The 22,969-nt window shown below is 47.8% G+C and overlaps 2 protein-coding genes across 2 annotated transcripts in view; one reads left to right on the forward strand and one right to left on the reverse strand.

Moving 5' to 3' along the window:
• Positions 1-864: 864 nt before the first annotated feature.
• On the forward strand, positions 865-17,687 carry mtmr3 (myotubularin related protein 3; the record flags this gene model as incomplete). The annotated part of the gene is made up of 19 exons (XM_080531427.1): positions 865-990; positions 1,200-1,316; positions 2,902-2,922; positions 3,696-3,778; positions 3,939-4,105; positions 4,236-4,332; positions 4,641-4,754; positions 5,090-5,280; positions 5,793-5,924; positions 6,237-6,348; positions 6,896-7,091; positions 7,288-7,473; positions 7,774-7,944; positions 8,301-8,446; positions 9,052-10,660; positions 10,891-11,001; positions 11,144-11,232; positions 12,585-12,611; positions 13,745-17,687. The coding sequence occupies 19 exons, from the start codon at positions 865-867 to the stop codon at positions 13,914-13,916; spliced, it is 3,867 nt and encodes a 1,288-aa protein (XP_080387553.1). The 3' UTR covers positions 13,917-17,687.
• Positions 17,688-19,033: 1,346 nt separating this feature from the next.
• citb (citron rho-interacting serine/threonine kinase b) overlaps positions 19,034-22,969 on the reverse strand; it is a gene marked incomplete at both ends in the record, with an annotated part of 24,148 nt that continues 20,212 nt past the window's right edge. The window contains 10 exons of the mRNA XM_080532318.1: positions 19,034-19,057; positions 19,227-19,515; positions 20,068-20,241; positions 20,535-20,613; positions 21,150-21,230; positions 21,481-21,609; positions 21,810-21,918; positions 22,007-22,099; positions 22,260-22,399; positions 22,888-22,969. The exon at positions 22,888-22,969 is cut by the window's right edge and continues 54 nt beyond it. Coding sequence (XP_080388444.1) covers positions 19,034-19,057; positions 19,227-19,515; positions 20,068-20,241; positions 20,535-20,613; positions 21,150-21,230; positions 21,481-21,609; positions 21,810-21,918; positions 22,007-22,099; positions 22,260-22,399; positions 22,888-22,969 — 1,200 coding nt within the window. The remainder of the gene's footprint in view (positions 19,058-19,226; positions 19,516-20,067; positions 20,242-20,534; positions 20,614-21,149; positions 21,231-21,480; positions 21,610-21,809; positions 21,919-22,006; positions 22,100-22,259; positions 22,400-22,887) is intronic.

A 22,969-nucleotide genomic window follows, 5' to 3' on the forward strand; every position in this document is an offset into this window, starting at 1 on the left:
CTAGACCGTTGGCAAAGATTAGAATTCAGTCGAATTCAAAGGGGACCATAATTGGATCTAGTCACCCAAATTACATTTGGAGCTCTAATGTATTTAAGACTCTTGAGTGTAAATAGATTACTTATGATGTGTTCTACTCAAGCGTAGAGTGCTCTCTGTTGGTGTCCTTTGCTGGCTCCAGTCAGGGCTAAACACAGGCTAAGTGCTGGTGATGAGAAGCCCTCAGTCACTGCTTTTCGACAGCGGTGCCAGCACGCACCAAGGCTTACTCGCGGCCCGGCTAGTGTTCAATCCTGTTTTAATTTCTCCAGCTGGGCTTTCTAGTCCTGTCCTGTATATATGGTCTCCTCCAGTTTGTTTACATTCTGCCGACCGCAGCAAGCTAATTTAGATTATGCCTGCCATCACCAAGTTCACTAGCCAACTAATGGCGGGTTGGGGGGGGAGGGGGGTTGGTAAAGGAGGACTAAAGGCCAAGATTGAACTGAATAAGCTCTGAGTGTGCCCTGTTGAAGCCCGGGAGTTCACTGTGGAAAAGCAGTTGGCCTTGGCACACAGTGGCACGCATGGCGTAAGCCCCGCTGTCGAAAGCCGACTAGTGGTGGGCTTGGGCCTAGCTGCTGGTGTGTGTGTCTTTGTGCACGTGTGGAGAGAATTGGGAAATGGCCTGTTACAACGCCTGTCGTAACTTGGTTTCAGCATCACCCTTCCGCTTTCAAACTGACTCGCTGTCAGGACTCTTAGCATAGAGTGATATTTGGCTTCCTCATTAGAACGACTGTTTCCGTAGGCCTACGGGATACTTCACGTTAATGAATGTGGGAGTGAATGAGGCTATGATAGTTGTTTACTACCCTGGACATCATGACATCGTGGGCTACCTCTGTTCTGATTTGGCAGGAGGAGGAGGGGCAGCAGAGCTTGGAGTGTATCCAGGCCAATCAGATCTTCCCCAGGAAGCCCCCGGTCCTGGAGGAGGATAGCCTACAGGTGAGATGAGCGGCCTGCTGCTCGTAAGCGCCAATGAAATCAAAGACATAGCTGCACGGTGGCGTTGTTCTGTCAAGCTGTCAACTATGTGTCAAGGATGTAGACGTAGATGTCTAAATATGTGGGTGGTGTTCTAGACGGCACCGTTTTCCCTAATCACAAGGTTCCACGGATGCCTTTTGATTAAGTGTGATCTCCCTCGGTGGTAGGTGCCCTTCCCCGAGCTGCATGGCGAGTGCACTGTGTACGTGGGGAGAGCAGAGGACGCCATCATCGCCATGTCCAGCTACCGCCTCCACATCAAGTTCAAAGAGTCTGTCGTCAACGTAAGTACCCGTGGGCCGTGGCTCAGTGAGTCATGTTTTGGGTTTTTTGGGGGGGAGGTGTTGATGGAGAAAACACACACGGAACGTCTTAAAACATCTCTCTGTGGTCAGTTAAATGCCATTCCGCTCCAGAGTATGTTTTTTCCTGTAAGTGTTCCCTGACTCTGTTATGAGAGGAGAGAGCCGGGGGCCACTGTGCCACTGTGCTGTAGAGGTGTCCGGGTCTGTCTGGAGAGGGCAACCAGAGATGGACCTGGTGATAGATAGTAAGGTGATGGATAGTAATTGGCAGCGGTGCCACGTAACGGTTCTCATCAGGTCTGTTTTTGCACTCAGTCGCTCTACAGCTTTCTTCTTTCCACTCGCCGTTGCCATGGTTGCAGTGATCCCGCCGGGGATGTACAACACTTCTGCCCTCTGCTCTGCCCCCCCCCCCCCCCTTTCGCCGTGTTAGAAAGAGACATGCTTTCTTACCAATGTCTGGTAACTTTCTCAAAAGCTTATACGTCGTCCCTATGGTTAGACCAAATAAACGGTTACTTAGATTTTCTCCCCTTCTCACCACCTTGTGTAGTATAAAGCTGTAGTACAGGTACCAGTATTGTTTATTTTGGAACATAGTGATTCTGGATCTATAATTGTGTGGTATGTAAAAACCACATGTCCACATAATAATCTAAATCAGATTTAATTTAATTGTCATTGGCAGAGTACAAGTACAGAGACAACGAAAAATACATTCGGCATCTAGCCAGAAAAGCCAGAAAGATATATGTACAGTGAGATATATACAGACAAGGGCGAGAAGGTACAGTAAGATATAGCCTATGCAGTAGATATGTACAGAGCAAGGGCAATGGTTATCAATACAATATGTACAGGATGTATGTAGGCCTACATTGTGCAAAAACAGTAGTGGGCAAAAGCAAAAACAGCAGTGGGCAAAAGAGTTAACTCTGTGAGAAGATAATCTTTGTGATCTACTCTACAAGGCATTATACTCGAGAAACATCATTAGGCCACTGACTATCAGATGCGTTCGATTTTTCCAGTCGTGCAGCCAGCCAGCCAGCTCACCTATCTGGATTGTTTTCATTGCTGCTGTCATTCAGTCACGGGTTGGTGGGGTAGAATTGGTCCCTGAATGGAGCTCTGGGTCTCAGGCCAACGTGGCCTCTCTGTATGGTCATGAAACACAGCCAGTGTTCTCTTCACACATATTTGGTTGAGATGGTAAAGCGCTTGCATCACATGGCTGCGGTTCAGTGGCCACAAATCTGCCAGTGGGTCGGGAGGCGTGGAGAGAGGGGGAGAGAGAGCGAGAGAGCGACAGCGAGAGAGAGCGACAGCGAGAGAGAGCGAGCGAGCATGCATTGAGCCCGTTAACAAGCACCAGAGGAATTTTGACTGTGGCCAGATTAGAGCCGTAGATTAAAGAGCAGGAATTAAAACACGTCCGAGGGATGTGAGGGAACGCCAGGAATGTGTGGCAGCAGCAGCAGCGCAGACGCAGCTTTAACTCCATGTTTCTCCTGTTTTCTTTTCCTTTTATTGTCCCCTGTCTGTTTTTGTTCTGGACCATCAGAATTGTTGTTGTGAGGTGTCAGTAAGTACCCAGCAGCCCTGCACGGCGTGGTGCCCTCAGGCTGGGGTGGTTGACATGGCGATGGCGTGTGTGTTAACCCGCTGGCCGCTGCCTGTCCATCCTGCATGGCGTTGGACTGTGTGTGAAGCAGCAGCAGTAGCAGCACGCCCCTCCCACAGTGTCCCTGCAGAGCACAAGAGTGTTTTTGGTGGAACTCAATAAAAGTAGACATTCCCAAACAGTATCTCCCTACTGAAAATATGCCCATGATTCATAAGGCTAAGTACTGTAGTCGTTTTAATTGGATTTGCCTGCATCAGATCAGCCCTAGGTCAAATGTATATGTCAAATACTTTTACAAGCTAAATCAAGTGAGGTATTTGACATATAAATAACATTTCACTGGATAACGTGAGCGTGTTGCAACTGACTTTAATAATAGGGTAATACAGATGATTTTACTGAACCTTATGACCCAGCATTTTAACGTACTACATTATACCCATGAGTGGACTCAGCTCAGGGAGACGTGGAATCGGAATGTCATGGAAAATGCACGGTTTGACAACCACAGTGGCTGATTAATGCGATGCACCAGGAAGGAAGGTGTGACGTGTGCTCAGACGGCGTTGAAAAAGCAGTGTCGTCCAAAACAGACTCTTGGCATGAAGAGACTTTATATCTCACCTAACACCAAACACTAGTCTACTAACTGGCTTGGAGCTAGTTAGTTGGTGAAGATATTGCACTTGAATTGACTTCATATGGTTGAAGTCTCACTGTGCCCCCCCCAGGTCCCACTGCAGCTCATTGAGAGTGTGGAATGCCGTGACATGTTCCAGCTCCATGTTACCTGCAAGGACTGCAAGGTTGTCAGGTAGGAACAGCGCTCTACACACACACACACACACACACACACACACACACACACACACACACAGTTGAGTATTCCTATTGTATCCAAACGGGTGTGACCAGTGACCTCATTTATCCTGAAGCCTTGTAGTGGCGTGATCGTGTTGCTGGTGTTCCCCCAGGTGTCAGTTTCCCACCTTTGAGCAGTGTCAGGAGTGGCTGAAGCGCCTGACCCCCGCCGTGCGCCCCCCGCCTCTTCTGGAGGACCTCTTCTCCTTCCGCTTCCACGCCTGGTGTGCGGAGGTGTACGCCGGGGAGAAGGAGCAGCACGGGGAGCTGTGCAGGCCAGGTACGGAGACACGCGGGTGCCCTCAAACAACCTCCGCACAGCGGTGACAGATCTACTTTCACCTTCCTGTCATCCGATCTCATCTCGCTCTTCTCTGTCGTCCCCGTCGTCCCCTCCCCCCTCCCATTAGGAGAGCATGTGACCTCCTGGTTCAAGAACGAGGTGGAGAGGATGGGCTTTGACACTCAAAACGCCTGGAGGATATCCGACATAAACAGCAAGTTCAGGTATAAACAGGAGCAGCAGCAGTAGATTGATTGACTGACTCCCCAGCCTCCTAGAGTACTGATATGATTAGTGTCTTCCTTCTCTGCTGTCACCACACTGCACACCGTCCGCTCTGTGTGTCCAACACAGAGGGTGCTTGTGCCACTGTCCTCCACTAGTAAGGGGCCCTCTGCAGATAAGGCCCTAGTCAAGGATTATGTGTCTGGGGAGACAAGAGGCTTTGTTGAGGGATCACTCATCTCTGTGCCCTGCCTGCCTCCTCTCTAACCCCCCCCTCCCTCGCTCCTCTCTCCGGTGGTGCTGCCAGGCTGTGTTCAAGCTATCCCCAGCAGCTCCTGGTGCCAGCCTGGATCACGGACAAGGAGCTGGAGAACGTGGCAGCCTTCCGCTCCTGGAAGAGGTTTCCGGCCGTGGTGTTCAGGTGGGCCTGCCTGCCTGTCTGTCTGTCTGTCTTTGTCTGTCTGTCTGTGTTGTTGTCCGTCAGAAAGAGAACGTCATTATGCCCTCTGCCAGTCTGTGGCATGTCCACGTGTATCCTCGTAAACTAATTTTTTTCCGTAACGTCTTGAAATACACGCAACCACATTTTGTTTGCCCAATGTATTATTATTTGACCATTTTAGTTCAGGGTGTTCCATACAGAAAGTCATGTTCTCTCACAGGAACGCAGTGCCAACCCCGTGGCCATGTTGCCTACCCACACAGTGGAGTCTGTTGTTAGGTCTCTCCTGACTTGTCCCATGCCTCCTCCTCCAGGCACCAGAGCACGGGGGCTGTGATCGCCCGCTGTGGCCAGCCTGAGGTGAGCTGGTGGGGCTGGAGGAACGCTGACGACGAGCACTTGGTCCAGTCCATCGCCAAGGCCTGCGCTGTGGACGGCAGCTCACGCAAACACCTGGCCAATGGATCCTACACCAACGGCACAGACCTGCCGGACACCGACTTTGGTCAGTCTGCTACATGCACACGCACATGCACACACACACACAGTACACACACACAGTACACACACACACACACACACACACTCACACACACATTTGAAATGCTTTATTTATGTTCACATAAATACAAAGTGCATTAAGGACATAAACACCATCAGTGCAATCAGTTCATTAGGAGACATTCATTTACGTTTGTGACTGTACTGTACACACACAGTACACACACACACACACACACACACACACACACACACACACACACAGTACACACAGTGCTGAAGCATTGCCTTCCCGTCTGTTTTTGAGGACTTGCTGACAGTCAGTTGAGCAATGCGGCCTGTCAGGACTTGTCTTAGAGAGAGGCTTATTATCACAGAGTGAGCAGGCTCAGACACAGACATGTAGAAAAACACCCCAGATTAACTGATGAGAAATGCTCCATTCAGGTTGTATCAGATCTGTGTTTTTTGATGACGCGGGGTAGGATAAGTAACTCATCTCCCTGTGTGTATCAGAATCCTCCCTGACCAACAGCTCTGAGGTGGAGAGGTTGGCCATCCAGCCACGCAAGCTACTGATCCTGGATGCCAGGTCCTATGCTGCCGCAGTGGCCAACAGGGCCAAGGGAGGAGGCTGTGAGTGCCCAGGTAAGATGACTCAACTCAGGGCCAGGGCCCAGGATTATTGCCCAGATTATTCTTTTGAGATCCAGGATCAGCTGGAGCTGCCTGATTTCCCCTGTACTTACTCAACATCTGACAGATAGATCTGATCCTGGATCGCAAAAAAATTATCTGGATCATTCTGACTAACTCCTGAGCCCATGGCATTAGTAGTAATGAAGCCTATAGGCTGCATAGCATCTCTCAATTCACAGCAAGAAACCCTTTTTTTAGAAAGTATTTTTATTTGATTTGTTTCGCATATCTGACTCTCCGGTTGTCCTCCGTCTATCGTAGAGTACTACCCCAACTGCGAGGTGGTCTTCATGGGCATGGCCAACATCCACTCCATCCGCAAGAGTTTCCAGTCTCTGCGCTTCCTCTGCACTACGATGCCCGACCCAGCCAAGTGAGTTGTGCCTCGCAGTGGGGTCACTGTGACTCCAGAGCTCCGGTTCCTGGTCCACGTCAGCTGACACTACTACGCTTCCCCATCTGAAGTCATGGTGGCCTAGTAACTGGAGAAGCTAGTCACCACAGCTGTGTTTTGCCTTTGGCCGCACATCTGATAATTTTTTTTAAATCTGGTCTGGCCCCAAAATCCCCAAAGATTTCTTTCCATCTGCACACTCCCAGATTCCACTCAGGGACTTGTAAATCGAATCATGCTGACTCTCTTTCGAATCAAGAGCACATTGTTGAATGTCTTCAGAAACAACAATGGTATCGCTGTACTAAATATTTGTCAAAGCCAAGTAGTTGAGATGGCTTCATTTAGTGTTGTTTGTCACATGTAGATGCCTGAGGTCGTAAATGTCTCTGTTTTAATGAGGATGTTTTCTGTTGATTGTCTTTTCAGGGCTGGATCTGATTGTGTTGGGGACTGGGTGTTTTGTGTGTGGTGAAGCTGTGTGGGCACGCCTTGATCTTGACTGTGCCCTCTGTCTGCCCTCTAGCTGGCTGTCTGCTCTGGAGAGCACCAAGTGGCTGCAGCATCTGTCTCTGCTGCTGAAGGCTGCCCTGCTGGTGGTGAACGCCGTGGACCGCGACCACAGGCCCGTTCTAGTGCACTGCTCTGACGGATGGGACCGCACACCCCAGATAGCCGCCCTGTCCAAACTGCTGCTGGACCCTTACTACCGCACTATTGAGGTACGCTGAGAGAGCAGTTGGCCTCTGTAATGTTCTCATAGGGGGTCAACGTTGTTGTTGTTGTTTGGAACATTATCATCAGATATGAACATGACACCTGTCTTAACTGTATTGTGTCTAGTTCGTTCAGCCAAAGTGATCATCTGGAAACGTCACATCGGGTTGACTCTTAACAATCGTTATTTCCTCTCTGTAGGGGTTCCAGGTGCTGGTGGAGACAGAGTGGTTGGACTTTGGGCACAAGTTTGCTGACCGCTGTGGGCACGGGGAGAACTCTGAGGATGTGAACGAGCGCTGCCCGGTCTTCCTGCAGTGGCTGGACTGTGTTCACCAGATGCAGAGGCAGTTCCCGTGCTCCTTTGAGTTTAACGAGGCCTTCCTGGTGAGCCTGCTGCTCTCAGATGAACAGAGTCAAACTCCCCGGTTAGATCCGAGGATTGGATGTAGTCAGATGCCACTGATTGTTTATATATGGATTTGAATGAATGACATGTATTGATGTAAGTGGGTGAATGTTTGTACCCATCTCTGTGATTGGAGTGCACTGCAATTACTGTGGGATGTCACGCTCCCTACTTATTATCATACCTGAGACTGAGATTTTGCACAAGCTCATGCATGTTTGTGTGTGTGTGTGTGTGTGTGTTTATGTGTGTGTGTGTGTGTGTGGCCCGGTTTGCAGGTGAAAATGGTGCAGCATACGTACTCCTGTCTGTTTGGCACCTTCCTGTGCAACAGTGGGAAGGAGAGGGAGGACCGGCACGTTCAGGGGAGGACCTGCTCCGTGTGGTCACTGCTGCGACCAGCCAACCGCGCCTTGAGGAACATGCTCTACTCCACTCACTCAGAAATCGTATGTCTATCAGCCCCCCCCCCCCACACCCCTCCCAACATTCCGCTGTGGTTCACAAACAATGCGTGGATGCCCTAGAGCACTGTATCTCATCGTGTTTGTCTGCTTTTAATATTTATGGCACTTGACATGAGCTTGATTTATGACGTGGCGCTGCCCTCCGGCTATCCAACTGCATTTTTGTGGCATTTTTGCTATTGTACTTTATTATTATATTATATTATATTATATAACACTTGCCTTGCTCGCAGATGACGTGCATGAGGGCTCTCCGCTGTATGTTTATCTGAGCAAAAAATATCTCTGCAGTCTTATCTGCGGTTCATCTATCTAAAGCACGCTGGCTGTTGTTCTAGGTGCTCCACCCAGTGTGTCACGTGCGTAACTTGCTGCTGTGGACGGCAGTGTACCTGCCCAGCTCCTCCCCCACCACACCCTCTGATGAATCGTGTGCGCCCTATCCTGTGCCAGGTGCCAATCCTGAGGATGCTCCCCTGGGCAGGTGAGCCTGCCACACTGCTCCCTACTCTCTGGTGTAAGATAAGCCCCAGGTTGAGGACCCCCGCAGGTAGAGATGACCCTCGCTCCGTAATCGCAACTGTCTCAACTGGTCCTCGTAGTCATGGGTAACAGAGACGGTTCTATGCTCTGCTTATTCCACGTCTCGTGACTTTAACCATGTCATGAAAGAGGAAAATAAGTCTTAAGGCTGAGGCTGTTCACCACAGTAACATACCCATGTTTTTTGTGGATGTTGTTTTGAACAAACAAACAAAAGTTGTTCTGTATTTCAAAAACGTATTTCAAAGACGTATTTTGTGTGCAGCATTAACTATTTGTTTAAGCCTTCCTTGTTTAATGTGTTATGGGGGATGACATCTGATTGGAAATTCAAATATTGTATTTCCATTCACAAATATATATCTTAAACCTGAACATTGTGTAATGATTAATTGAGTATGTACACTGCCTCAGTCTCAATCATGAGGCCTCAAAGACACTGAACCATTATGTAGATGAAAAGGCTGTGAAAAAAGGCTGTTTCCGTGTGCTAATCAGCTCAATTCCCCTCTTTCCCCCCCCCCCCCCCCCCCTTCCGTCTCAAAGACGCCCCAAGACCCGGTCCTTCGATAACTTGCCCAGCGCGTGTGAGTTGGGAAGCTCGCCGGCCCCAAACCGGCGTTCCAGTGATCCGAGCCTGAACGAAAAGTGGCAGGACCACCGGCGCTCTCTGGAGCTCAACATCGCCGTGGGGCCTGACGGAGGGGCAACGCAGGAACAGGAGGGCCGGCCCAATGGCCAGCCTGGAGCAGGGCCTATGGCGGGCTCGGCTGACTCTGAGACGGAGGACAGCCCTCAAGACGAGCAGACGGATTTGAAGGAGGGGGCCTCAAAGGGTTCGCTGCCAGCAGGAGAGGTGGAGGAGGAGGAGGAGGAGGAGGAGGAGGAGGTGGAGCTCTCTGTGGCGGTGGCTGAGGAACAGATAGAGAACATCCTCCAGGAGGCCACGAAGGAAGAGGCTGAGGCTAATGCTCAGAGAGAGGCTAACGCTGCAAACGCCGCTGGGAACGCCTCTGCCGCTCCGACTCTGAGCGATGCCAATGTCAACGGAACGGAGAAAGAAAAGGAGGAGGCCAGCAGCACCAGTGATGCAGAGACTGATCGACATGCTAACATCAATGGGCCTGAGACTCAGAGAGAGCCTATTACGAACGGTCATCATCCTGAGAATGGCACTGATGAAGAGCCTGACGAGTCTCCTATCTCTCCCATGGCGTCTCCTCTGCCTTCTGCTCTGCCCACAGAGGATCCAGAGGAACGGGAGGCTGTCGAGCTCCGGGAGTCTGAGGAGTTGGTGGAGGAGCAGGTTCTGGAAAACTGCACGACTGAAGAGGAGCCAGGCCAAAGCCCCAGCCCCTCCAGCTCAGTCCAGCCAGCCACAGCTGCCCTCAGGACTATGACCAACGGCTTTGGGGAGAGGACACCAGAGGAGCCCGAGGCTACTGAGAGTCACTACCCAGAGTCGGAGGTCTTTGAGCAGCCCGACAAGAGGCCCTCCCTCATGGAGAGCTCCACAGAGACTCTCACCGAAGACACCTGCATCAGGCCAGAGGCTCCGGTGGAAGAACCCGTCTGCCCAGACCCACAGCCCTACAACGAAGGCAGGAGCCTTCAACCCCCCTGCCCCAGGAGAGAGAACGTCAACGGGGCCGAGACCGAGGCGGAGCAGGGGGCCCCCAGGACTTTAAACGGAGGCAGCAGCAAGCGGCCCTCCCTCAGTGCCTTCCACCCTGTGAGTACCGAGCCCAGCCGGGAAGGGCTGTGCAACGGCGAGAGCTCCGAGGGGGAGCCCTGCGGCCCTCACTGGGCCAGGGTGAACGGAGAGCGGGCCCCGCTGAGCCGGCAGGTGTCCCTGGCGAGCTGCAGCTCCCTGACCCTCCACCCCCGGGGGAGCTGCTCCCAGCACCGCTGCTTCCACGCCCTGCTAGGACGCCACGCCGCCAGCCCGGAGCAGCCCTCGTCCCGCAGCCACCTGGACGACGACGGCCTGACGCTCCACACGGACGTCATCCAGCAGCGGCTGAGGCAGATCGAGGCGGGCCACCAGATGGAGGTGGAGACGCTGAAAAAGCAGGTGCAGGAGCTGTGGAGCCGCCTGGAGAGCCAGCACCACAACGGCTCCCACAGGATCAACGGAGACATGGGAGACGAAATGGTAAGGCCCCCCTCCCCACACACCACACTTTTCACTGTCAAGTCAACTCAGGGCTAAAACCGGACCCCGATCGACTTCGCTGAATCTAACTTGACCAAAGGGCCAAAGCTTCTGGTCGACAGCTCTGAGGAAAAACATTCTATTAGACCAGGAAGAAACCAGACATTGTTAGGGGCCTCTGTAGTTCATTATCACAATAAATGTGATAATGTTCATTCCCTCTTATCCAGACCTCAATGACAGACTCGGAGTACAACCTGGATCCTAACTGCCTGTCGCGCTGCAGCACAGAGCTCTTCTCAGAGGCCAGCTGGGAGCAGGTGGACAAGCAGGACACTGAGGTAAGCTGCCTGGCTTTAATGGGAGTGTGGGGGGGAGCTGCACTATGTACTAAGGAGGCTTTTGACTTTGGGAGTAGATAGTTAAAAGTTTGGCTGACCCTGACACGAGAGCTAGGAACTGAGATTTGGCTGCTCCTTGCAGGTTACCCGCTGGTACCCGGACCACTTGGCAGCCCAGTGCTACGGTTGTGAGAGTAGGTTCTGGCTCGCCACCAGGAAGCATCACTGCAGGTAACTTATCCTTGCTATGGCTTCAACAAGCTCTGCCCTCTGGATCACTATCACTGCTCTCATCTGATCTGATGAGACTTCAGGAGACAGTTGCTCAGTTGAAGTTGCTTGTTGATATAAGTTTTGTGCTAATTTTGCTTCACCCCCCCCCCCCCCCCCTTTATGAATTACCTGCCCTGCTCATATTCCGTCTGTTTGGTTTTGCAAATATTAGTTTTGGGTTTGGGTTTGCAAATATTACGCCCCGTAATTCATGCGTTGTAACATGATTTGCCTCATGCCCACAGGCGTCAGGGATAAATGACAATGGAACGTTCATTCTATCTTTCCCCCCGTTCTGTCAGAAGACAAACTATTGTTTTGTCAATGGATATGCCATGAAGTGCTTTTGAATGCGACCAATCTGTCATGCAGGTGCTGTCACAGTCTCAGTGGGTCAGATGATTATGTCATAGTCTCAGTGGGTCAGATGCATTTCCTCTTTTTTTTGTTTTTCTCATTTCCCCCATATTGTTGCTGTCCTCCTGTTGCCCCCCCCCCTCCTCTCTGGGTCTACGTACGGTCAGCTTCTAAATGTTTTTGTAGGATTTGTATTTGTTGCGGCTGTTTGGTTGGTCGGATTACACTTCATCTGTACTCTAGGCCAACTGGTTTACAGTCATCACCCTGGGTCGCCAGCTGTAGGCAGCAGGCTAGTTTACTAGCATTAGTTTAGTCCCAGTCCAGCAGGGCGCTCACAAGGCAACGTTGTCAAATAATCAACACAATGTAGGTTTTATTTCTGTTAAGCTGATTAGGGCAGTTTTAAGGTATGCATGAGTGTCTGCTTTGAGCCCAACAGTTTCAACTAAGTTGACAACTAACCTAGTCAATAAAATAATAATTAGACAACATGTTAGTGTATAAGGGGGAGGTAAGCAGTAGACAATCTTTTATGACTGTATTAAAACGTTGCTATTTTAAAATACTGTGGTATACCACCGCATTACCGCCCAACCCTAGTAAGCAGCAATGTTTGTAACTGACTGTGTGGAGCACACTTGAGGAAGTTAAGTCATCATCAATCAACACCATGGTGGAGGAAACATTGGCTATGTGCCGTGATGGGATTTGGATAACTCAAAGTAACCGGACTGAAGAGTATGTAAAGTAGTATGCAAAAAAGGGGTCTAGAGTTTCTGACACATGAAAGGGGAAAGACGTTAGGACTGAATTAGAACAGACACTGGACACCTAGCTCTACCCTACTAACCGAGCCAGCGTAGAGGGCAGCATTACTGAGTCTGGTCTGGTGGTCTGGGCCAAGCTCTGATGGCTGCTCTTCTCCATTCTCCTCCCCCTCTCCTCCACAGTGGCAGGGAGCCTGTCCAAGAGGCCTGGTGAGATACGGCTCCACTGACCCATCTCTCCCTTCCCCTCTCATGTGCCTTTAACCCTGCATCGCTCCACCTTTTTGGTTGACATCATCCTCCTAACCCAACATCATTATCCCACCCCACCCCTACATATACTGCATTTGGCTTACCCCTGCTCTCTTTTATGTTTGGCCGTGTTTTCTTTAAGAAGCTCTCAGAGATGCCAGTCTCATGCGACCTTGATGATGCGCATTCCCTGTCTGGGAATCTGTTGTGTGGAATGGATGAGCATGAACCTAAGACAAAGATCTCTGAAAATGTATATTTAACATGTCCGTCGTCGTGGCATTGAGTAGGGTGCTCTGTTCTCCACCTGTGCGGGAGGGTTGGAGGCCTTTCCTCCAATATTGTTTCACCTGGAAATGTCTAATCAATGACCTAAGTGTTGAGCCACTCCTATTAAAACGGGAAGCCCAGACTCCCCCCACACCACCACCGCCCCTCTGCCATAGCACCTCATCATACTGCAGCCCGGGCCCCTTCCTTCCCTGGCAGCATGCTGCCCCCGCCCCCTCACCCCTCACCAGCACAGCATGCTACTGGAAACTACTCCATGACTCACTGTAGTTACTGTACATGACAAGGGCCCATACACAAGTTTTCAGGGTGATTTTAGTGGCTGTTGAGGCTACTCTTAGGACCATTTATTTATTTATTTTTAATGAACGCTTTTTCAGAGAAGTGCAGTCAGGTGAAAGCTGCTTGTGTGTGTGTGTGTGTGTGTGTGTGTGTGTGTGTGTGTGTGTGTGTGAGCAGGGTTTGACTTTTGAATAAGCATGATACCATGTCTACGCTTGGATCCTGACCAGTTGTTCTTGTGACTTTGCTTATCTTTCCAATGATGATGAAGTTGTACTACGTTGCACTGTGCTAGAAACCATGAGGATTGTCAGTCAGTGAAAATTAAATGATTGTCAGAGAAAATTTTATTCATTCTGCGATGTTAATCATGAACATTATGTTCTGCATCTCTATTAAAGGGTCTTTAATAATGCATGAGGTTTTCTTTCCTAACCACTCACTCTGCTCAATGAGGAAGTTCGTCATTGAAACTGAACCCGCCCCCCCCCCCCCCGCCTCTCTGTCTCCCCCTACAGGAACTGTGGGAATGTGTTTTGTGCCAGCTGTTGCAACCAGAAGATCCCCGTGCCAAGTCAGCAGCTGTTTGAGCCCAGCCGCGTGTGTAAGAGTTGCTACGGCAACCTCCAGCTCAATACGGCTCCCATGGACCTGGAGCTGGAGACGCCCATCACAGCCAGCTCCACCTAGGGCCAGACCCCCCTGCCTGACACTGGCACACTGCTGAGGAACGCAGGAGGCACCGAATGTCCCATGTACCTGTGTGTATGTACATGTGTGTGTGTGTGTGTGTGTGTGTGTGTGTATGTATGTGTGTGTGTGCGCTGTAAAATGTGAATTTTTATGTATATACAATGCCGGATGTAGTGGAGGAAAAATGCGAATAACGTCTTTGCGACAAGCAAAATGCTTTGAATGGTGGTTGTGCACAGGAATGAATGGACAGAAAGACTGAGAGAGTGTGTGCGAGAACACACACACACAGACACACACACACACACACACACACACACAGGACTGCAGTAAGTGTCGGACTTGATGGACTGGGACTGCGATGGAGGGACGACGGGAGAGAGAATGGACTGCCTGGGTCTTCTGGCCAGGTGGGCAAGAGAGGGTGGTCTCACATGATGCTGGGAGGTCTTCTTGAGGGCTTTTGTTCATCTGGAACATTTCTAAAGCATTTTTCTTTTTTACCCATTCACAATTCTCTCAGAACAGATTCCGATGTACCGTAATCTCCCAACGACCTTTCCTATGCTCTCAGAAGGAATTGACAAGGTTTGACAAACTGCTTCAGCATCCAGAGATAAGGCATCGACGGAGAGCCCCTCCATTGTTGTGGGGTTAACACCTGGATGACCGGCGGCTTTGCACTAAGGACTGAATCCTAAATTGAGATGTGCCTACCACTATATTTTCAACGCAAAACCTTCCATTGACAACAATGCTTTTTTTTTTATTTATTTTTTATTTCAACATACAATGAGTTTTGGGGGTTGATCTCAAGTTAGGATTCACCCCTAAGTGCTCTAAGCAGGAAGGGGATATGGGATGTGTGAGATCTTATGAGCATTAGTTTGAATGGCATTAAGGTTTGAATCCTCTCATCGCATTGTTTAATTTTGCCCTCCCTTGGTCTGGTTGCCAGTTGCTACACACACACACATAGCAGGTATCTAGTAAACAGTGTAGTGATGATGTTAACAGCTGGTAATTACCGCCGCAATTCAGCATGCTAACACTCTGATTCAGAAGAGCATCTGCTTTTGAGAGAAGTAAAGAATTAGGCCATGGTGTCAGCTTCTATTCAAGACTTAATGAGGTCCAGGTTGTGTTTTGCCAGGGAGAGGCTGTGTGTCATTTCACTTCTGTTTACTCCGCCTTCACACCCTTCTCTCAAAACCAAGATTACCCTTCTCCCAAATGACCCAGAAGGCACTGGGAGCATGGTGTTCTTTCTAGTGTGCTTTTCATCATGTTGTTCTGTCCATCAGTTCAGTTTAAATCAGTAGTGATGTGTTGTTGCCATGCGGTCATTAGGGGATGCTTTTCTTTCACGTTTCTTCCAGTAATTTGCTTTAACACAAACTTTGTTTATACAAATGCATCAGATCTACCCATCCTTGCTGCTTCTTAGTCTCTCTAGTTAACAGAGACTCATGGGGAAATGTCTGCCATAACAGCCGCATTGCAACCGTTGCGTCACTTTGACTTAAATGCTGGAAGTCATGGATTGAGGATGGTGTTGAAATGTATACTACAACGTCAGCATGGAGCAACCAGTGCCAGTAGAGGGCACTCTTGGCTGGTCTGCGCAGTCATCTCCATAAAGAGAAAAGAAGAGCACCTTTCTGTCATCGCCCTAGAGACACCCTACCCTGCCTAAAGGCCATATAATGACCTCCTCGCATACACACTTTTGTAAAATAAATGAATAAATAAATGAAATAATATATTCAGATACGTATATAGCATTTAAGAAAATGTATAGAATCCTTGAATAGTGGCTCACTAAATTAGTCACCAAAAAGTTTTTGTTTTTGTTTCATTTGTATCTTTTCTTTTTGTTGATAATTGCAGAAAATATATTTGCTTCCTGTTGAAAACACAGGTGTGGATTTGTTTTTTTAAAGCGAAGCAGGGTGTCCTGTTCTGATGCTGCAGCGGGTTTCCCATTTTAAATGCTATCAGTTCCTTCTCATTATTTATTGATGTTTTATTGTTGAATTGTTGCTCAAATTCTGACAATTCAATTGCCACAGGATAATCAGTGTTTATCAGAAGTGGATCTGAAGGGCCGTTTGAGAAGACGGCCCTAATCAATAAGATGCCTATGCAAGCACTGAGAGAATGGTGGTCCAAAACAAGTAGACTGAACCCAAACTAAACCCCTATTGCCCCCCCCCCCCCACCTCACTCACACAGACACACACGCACACACACATACTCCACTCATATACATGCACACACTACCTCTACCATACACAGATACTTAAAAAGATGGAGCCCCCTCCATACATACTTATACATGCTCAGAGACATACACACTGCGCTTGTAGTTGTTGATAGTTGCTTTTCAGATTTTTAGCATCAAGAATGGCCTTTGTTATTATCAATTTTGTGTTTTACAAGCAATCATATGAAGCATTAAAGGTACAAAAACAACTCTAGACTATGTTCAAGATTATCTCAAGACTGCCAATCGTTGATGACTTATTTTACACTTGTCATATTAGCAGTACAGTCAGTTGAGTGAGGATAGCAGCACATTGGATTCATCAAACCATTCATCTCTGTCTGAATCTCCACCTTTATGTGCAGTAGGGCCACAGTGACTGTATGTAGACCCAGTTTGGACAGAGATCTGTAAACCCTAGCAGGGCCCAGAGAAGACTGTTCACTCGTCTCAATGCCTTTCTGTAACATTTCCCTTGTACGTTTCAAAGGCCGAGCTGAGTGTTCCATGGCTTCAGGTCTCTGGGCCACGGGGGTTCTTTTTTTTGTTATCATCTCCCAAACTGTGGTTTGACGTTGAGGGCTAGAACAGGTCTGGAGTAATGTCCCTTTAGACACTCGATTGTTCCTGGTTCCCTGCAGTATCACTGTTCCCCTCTGCCCAGGTCGAGAGGTAAAGATGGGACCGTTTCTCTGTCACAGGCATGTGGGGCACAATCCATGAATGTGAATTGTAAACAGAAAAATACTAACAAAAAAAACAAAAAAAAGGAATTAAGTGACTTTTTTGCACAACATTTAAGTTTATCAAAGTAGACACTGCCACAGATGTAAATTAAAATAAAACTGAGGATGAAAAGTCTGATGTTCTATTCAGTGATCTAATTCAGTTTGGTGACCCACAGGCTGGTGACTCCATGAGGGATAGGCTTGTCATTGTGGAGTGTTGGTGCTGTTGTGGGGCATGGCTGGATCTGAGAAGAGTGGATAAGATGTACACATTGTTTTCTGGAGGATCCCTGGCTATATGCTTTGCCCTATTGGGTTTTTGAGTAATCTTGCTCTGCTTCTGGGTTTTTTTCTTTTTTTTTCTCTTCACTAATGTGATTTAAGAAGCTGCCGTTCACCTAGTTTCTTGTAGGAGGCATCTCTGCAATGGCCCAGTAGGTGTGTATGTGTGCACGTGCGTGTGTGCAGGTGCGAGTGTGTGTGTGTGTGTGTGTGTGTGTGTGTGTCTGTCTCTTTTGGGGTGAGACTGGTGCCAAGCAGTTCTAATACGGGTCTCTCACAAAGGGATCACTCATGTGCTTTTGTGTTATTTCCCTCCTTTCCCTCTTGTTTGATAAGCACTTTCAACCTGTTCATGTCTCATCTGTGGAAGAGGACTTTGTAGCTGTACATAGCGATTTCCTGTAACAACAAGTGCTCCTTGTTTAGAATGAATATTTTGTTTTGTTGAATTTACTTTGAAGAGCATTACATTGTTGTAGAATTAAAGGAAAATTAAACAGGCTATTTTCATGTGTCATTTGCTGATGGGGAAATGCATTTTATATGCAAGATGTTTACTCCAGCGAGATCAGTACAAATAAGAACATTGCCATATTGCCAGAATTGCTCAATCATGTTTAATGTATGTTTACATTTCTATAAATCAAGAAAATCTTTAGTTTATTGTCTTACATTGATGTATACTCATTGAATGCAAATTCAAGTGAATACATGACAGAAAAACACAACCAGAAAATCAAGGTCGAAAAGCAACAAGTGCTGCTCTTAATTACTCATGCTCTTTGAGATGACGAATGGAGATTTAGTTTTTGATTGTTTGTAAAGGAAGCGATAATAGAGAGTGACGAACCCTGACGATTACTGGACTTCATAGTTCACTGCACAGAAGAACAGGACATCTGTACTATAAGCAGCTGCAGCAGCGGACTCCAGAGCAAGCTGAGGGCAGGGTCAGCCAGCCTGACTGCCTGGGATCTAAAATCAGAAACGAAGCTTATATGCTTACTTATCTTAGGTATACTGAAACAACACAAAGAACACTTGTAGCAAAACATCGTTATTCTTCTCTTCCAAAGTATGGTAAGACGAGAACTGTTATCAAGCAATCATATGCAAGTAGATATCAAAGTCCATTTAGTCAAGAGGACCATATAAAGTTGATCCAAAAAAGAAGACTGGTCATGTAGAAATAATGGGTTTTTGAATCCTGTTCAAATCAAATCTCCAGTGCAAAGTGAAGAACTCATTCGCATTACCACCTCATTTTCAGTTTCATTGTGCATTGTCATGGTGATTGAATGTTGGCATGATATTCCAACCATAGAAAAGCTAATACTATTGTATTTGAGATGAGTATGAAATATTGAGATTGGATCTCTTTCCCTGCATCATCATTTGTCTCCCTGCAACATCATTAGAAACGCTCTTAAAAAAAATAGACTTGGCTTTACCAGCCTCCTATCCCTTTATCTATAAAAACCGGAACAACAATATTTACAACTTTGATTATTCTATAAAGATTATATCCTTGACCCAATAGATCAACAAGCTTTCCTAGCAAATGATGCTCTGTTAGACCATTATCTGCCTTGGGGCTTTTGCTCATGAGTACACATATCAGAACAGAGAAGATTGTCAAAGGAAATGTCCCTCAGTGCAAAGTGTATGTGTTGGTAAATGGATTGAGATTGCACTATATACAGGCGATGGGGATGACTTGGCTGTCTTCCCTTGAGGCCATAGCCATGTGCTGCGTGGATGGGGGCTCACGCTGCTCCTCTCTCCTCAGCCTCGTTGAAGGACCATGCGCTGTATATTCACAAAGGTCGGAATCAAGTTCACACAGACGACTGGTCCCACACCTGTACAGAGATGACCACAGAGACAGTCACAGGGAGCCACGCAGGTGTGACAGCTCCACAATCAATCAATCAATCATACACTTGTTTGGGAAATGTATTATCTAAATGAGTATTGTTTGAATTGCGGTTCCCACAGGGGGTCATCCCTGAGGTTGTGTGTTGCTGGTACCTTGTTGACAGGGGTGAGCTGGTTGCGGCCGGAGCCTGCGTGGGGTCGAGAGCGGTCGTCGAACCTCCCAGGGGACCTTTCCCTGCGGCAGTCCAGCACCCTGCCTGGGGACTTCTCCCGCTCCAGTGGGCGTGCGGGGGACTTGTCCCTCCGGAACTCGGTGCGGCCCTCCCGGTAGCGGTGTGGTGTGCTGGGCTCCCGGTGTAGCCCCTCATGACTACCGGGCCCTGAGGCCAGACGCTTGGAGATGTGCTCAGTGTACGTGGGCGGGCCTCGCTTACTGGGACTTCTGCCGAGGTCAACGCATGTAGACAGATACACTTCAAAGTGAGGCATTGTTGCAGCAACAAATTAAATACTGTATATTTTCCTTTGGCAGAACAATAACAATGGATTGCAAAAATGTTTGGACGTTCACCTTAAGGTAAAACTTGAGCTGACTTTGAACTGTGATCAAGCTGAGGGCAGGGTCAGCCAGCTCGACTGCCTGTTCCCAAGTAGGAACTCTAGATCTACAGTCTATGAACTCTAGATCTACAGTCTATGAACTATAGATCTACAGTATATGAACTCTAGATCTACAGTCTATGAACTCTAGATCTACAGTCTATGAACAGAAATGAGTATTTAAACAGTAGGTGGCAGTGTAGCCCCACACAACTTTTTATGTGTGATGTCTTGTTTGTATATTTGCCTCTGTTGACGTCACATTATTCATAGTTGCTGGTAGTTTACTGTAAGTACATACGATGGTAGTTCACTGTAGGTAAACATTGTCTTCGAATCAAACCAATATGAACCGAATCAAACCAATATGACTTATGGACCAATAGGAGCTCACCCCCGACTGGAGCCAGTCCTCTGCAGCTCTCCAGACTCTCTGACCAGGCTTCCCTTACAGCAGATGACCCGCAGCTTGTTCTGGTAGGACGAGGCCAGGTAAATGGCCCCGGATGAGATGGCTGGACCCAGGTAGCGGGGGTTGGGGATGTCCAGGTGAGCTAGGACTGGAGGACTGAACACAATACAGGGAGGGAGACAATGTGAGCATTATGATGTCATCAAACACCAAAGCTTTAGTGGGTTTTGAGGAGGTAAACTACATGTTTTAGTTTTTTTAGGGTTAGATATGACAATCAAACTTTGAAACGAACTAGACAACATAAGGAAGAGAGTTCCGGATAAATTACTCAACAATATGTGGTATTTGACTGTGGCTGCATAATCAAACCAAACACAAAAACAAGACAACTGTAAGACAGCTATTGAGTACTGGTATCAGTGTCAAGCAGAGGCAGTTGATTTTACCCAAGTGCAGCATGTCCCTGGACCTCGATGACATCCAAGGAGTTAAAGTACGTCACAAACAAGTAGGGCTCTCTGTATGCTGGGTCAGAGAAAGAGACAACAGGATGTACTTCATAGTGCCGTTGTGTCCATGTCATATGGCATATACAGTATACTGACCGAACACCTTTATTAGGAACACCTGTACACGTTCTCATTCATTCGGATGGTTTAATGGTGTGGGGAATGTTTTCTTGGCCCACTTTGGGTCATATCAATCAATCATCACTTGAATGCCACAGCCTATTTGAGTATTGTCTCTGACCATGTGCATCCCTTCAGGGCCACAATGTACCCATCCTCTAATTGCTACTTCCAGCATGATAATGCACCATGTCACAACGCAAAAGTCGTCTCAAACTGGTTTCATGAACATGACAATGAGTTCAGTGTTCTTCGGTGGCCTTCCCAGTCACCGGATCTGAATTCAATACAACAACTTTGGGATGTGGTAGATTGGGAGATTCACACCTTGAAAGTGCACCTGACAAATCTGCGTGATGCAATCATGTCATCATGGACCAGAACTTTTGTTGGGTGCTGTGGTGTGTGCTGTGTAGAATAAAGCCTACACACCGAAGGCCAGGGGAAGACGGCTCCATTTGATCTCTTCAGTGCGGCTTCTCCGTCCGTACGAATCCACAAACACTCCAAACTCTGTCACAGAGAAACAGCAGTTAATTACCGTGCTATTGAATGTTCCTCAGACTGTTCTAGAATTGTGTGTGGGCAATGCAGCCTGTGTGGGCGGGCAACATGTACAGCGTCCCCAATGTACAGTTAAAGAGGACGATCAATATCAGATTGTAAGCTGGAGAAATATCACATTAGAGTATATGAAGGATTTAGAAATGTTGGCCTTCTAATACTGGGCTTTTTTGGTCAGAGCTGGCAGAGTGGAGCTCACCATGGAAGCAGAGCAGGTACTCTTCTTTCTGCTGTGTGCTCGTGACCTGCATGATGGAGATGGGGAAGCTGTGGGAGGAGGCAGCGAACACAGCCGAGGCCAGCGACACGTCATTCTTGTCCAGGAACTCTGGAGGGATCACATACAATATAGCATACCCGTCACAGACATCCATCACAATATTTCCAAACCTACAACAAGCAGGGGCTAATTCATTTTCACTCCAGTTTTGGACTGGTCACATTGAATTTTTCAGATACTGTTGTGGGTTTATTGAGTTGAATTTAAAAGGCTTAAAAACGCTGCTTAGTATTGGCTCACTGACTCACCCTCCAGTCCAAACTGTTTCATCTCTATCTCATAGAACTTGTTGGTGCCGATGATGATGCTGTAGCTGGTCAGATAGATGCAGCTGCAGGGCTCCAGAGTCTCAATCTCCTAAGAGGGGTGAGTTCGAAAGGGTCATGAGGGGAATAGAATTACGTATTTATCGATCGTAGTCGAGTTCAAAATCGGGGCCACAAACCTTGCGGATGCAGAATTTGTTGAGATTGTCGTTGTAACGCAGAACTGTTATCTTGTTAGGCATCGCGGCGCAGATACATGGCCCATTATCTATCTGTAAAAAGACAAATCCATAAGGTCAGTGACACTGTTCAGTGTTTCTTCAGCCGAGGCATGAGGCATGACCTATTGAAAATAAGCCTGGTAGAAAGCATGTCATGATTCATTTAGTATACAAACTGGGACAAGGCGATGAGAGCCGGTGGTGAACGTACCCGCCCTGCAGCAAAGAGGTGACAGCCCTTCACCGTCTCAAAGATGAAAGGTGCGAGCTCAGACTGGGCAGGCAGGTGGGACTGGGCTAGAGACTGCTTCACCTTTTTGATCTCAACCAGACACAGCGCCCTTTCATCCCCTACAGGACAAACACAGACATTACACCTCTGTACTGGAGCAGGGGAACATTTATTAACTCATTACTGTAACTAAAGTCTTTCCCTGAGGATGAATTAAAGATGATCTTATGTTGTAATGTGATGTACAGTACTTGTTAAGCTTTTCTTTATTTTTGTCTTATTTTTGTATCACAATGTATTCGTCTCTACAGTCCTCTCTTGATCTTTGTTTTTACTCTTTGAACTTCTATGGATTGACTTCTTGATTATTATAATCAAGGTATTATTGCCATAGACGTTCAAAGAGTGAAAACAAAGATCAAGAGAGGACTGTAGAGACTAAAGGGAAAAAAATAAGCTAGATGATAAAAGCACAAGACTAAAACAAAGGAATATTCTCCCTTTGTTCTTATACATTTTTCCTGTAAAGATTGTCACAGATGGAGTCAGATCAGATGTAAAGATTGGGGACATCTCTTTGTCACAGATGGAGTCAGATCAGACTCACCAACAATCATCAGAAGCTTCTCATGCTCCTTCATGATGTGGATCTGAAAGACCGAGCCCAAGCCAGGGATGTGGGTCAGGGA

Source organism: Nansenia antarctica (genome assembly GCF_963989245.1).
Source record: "Nansenia antarctica genome assembly, chromosome: 5".
In the NCBI taxonomy this organism is placed as follows: Eukaryota; Metazoa; Chordata; class Actinopteri; order Argentiniformes; family Microstomatidae; genus Nansenia; species Nansenia antarctica.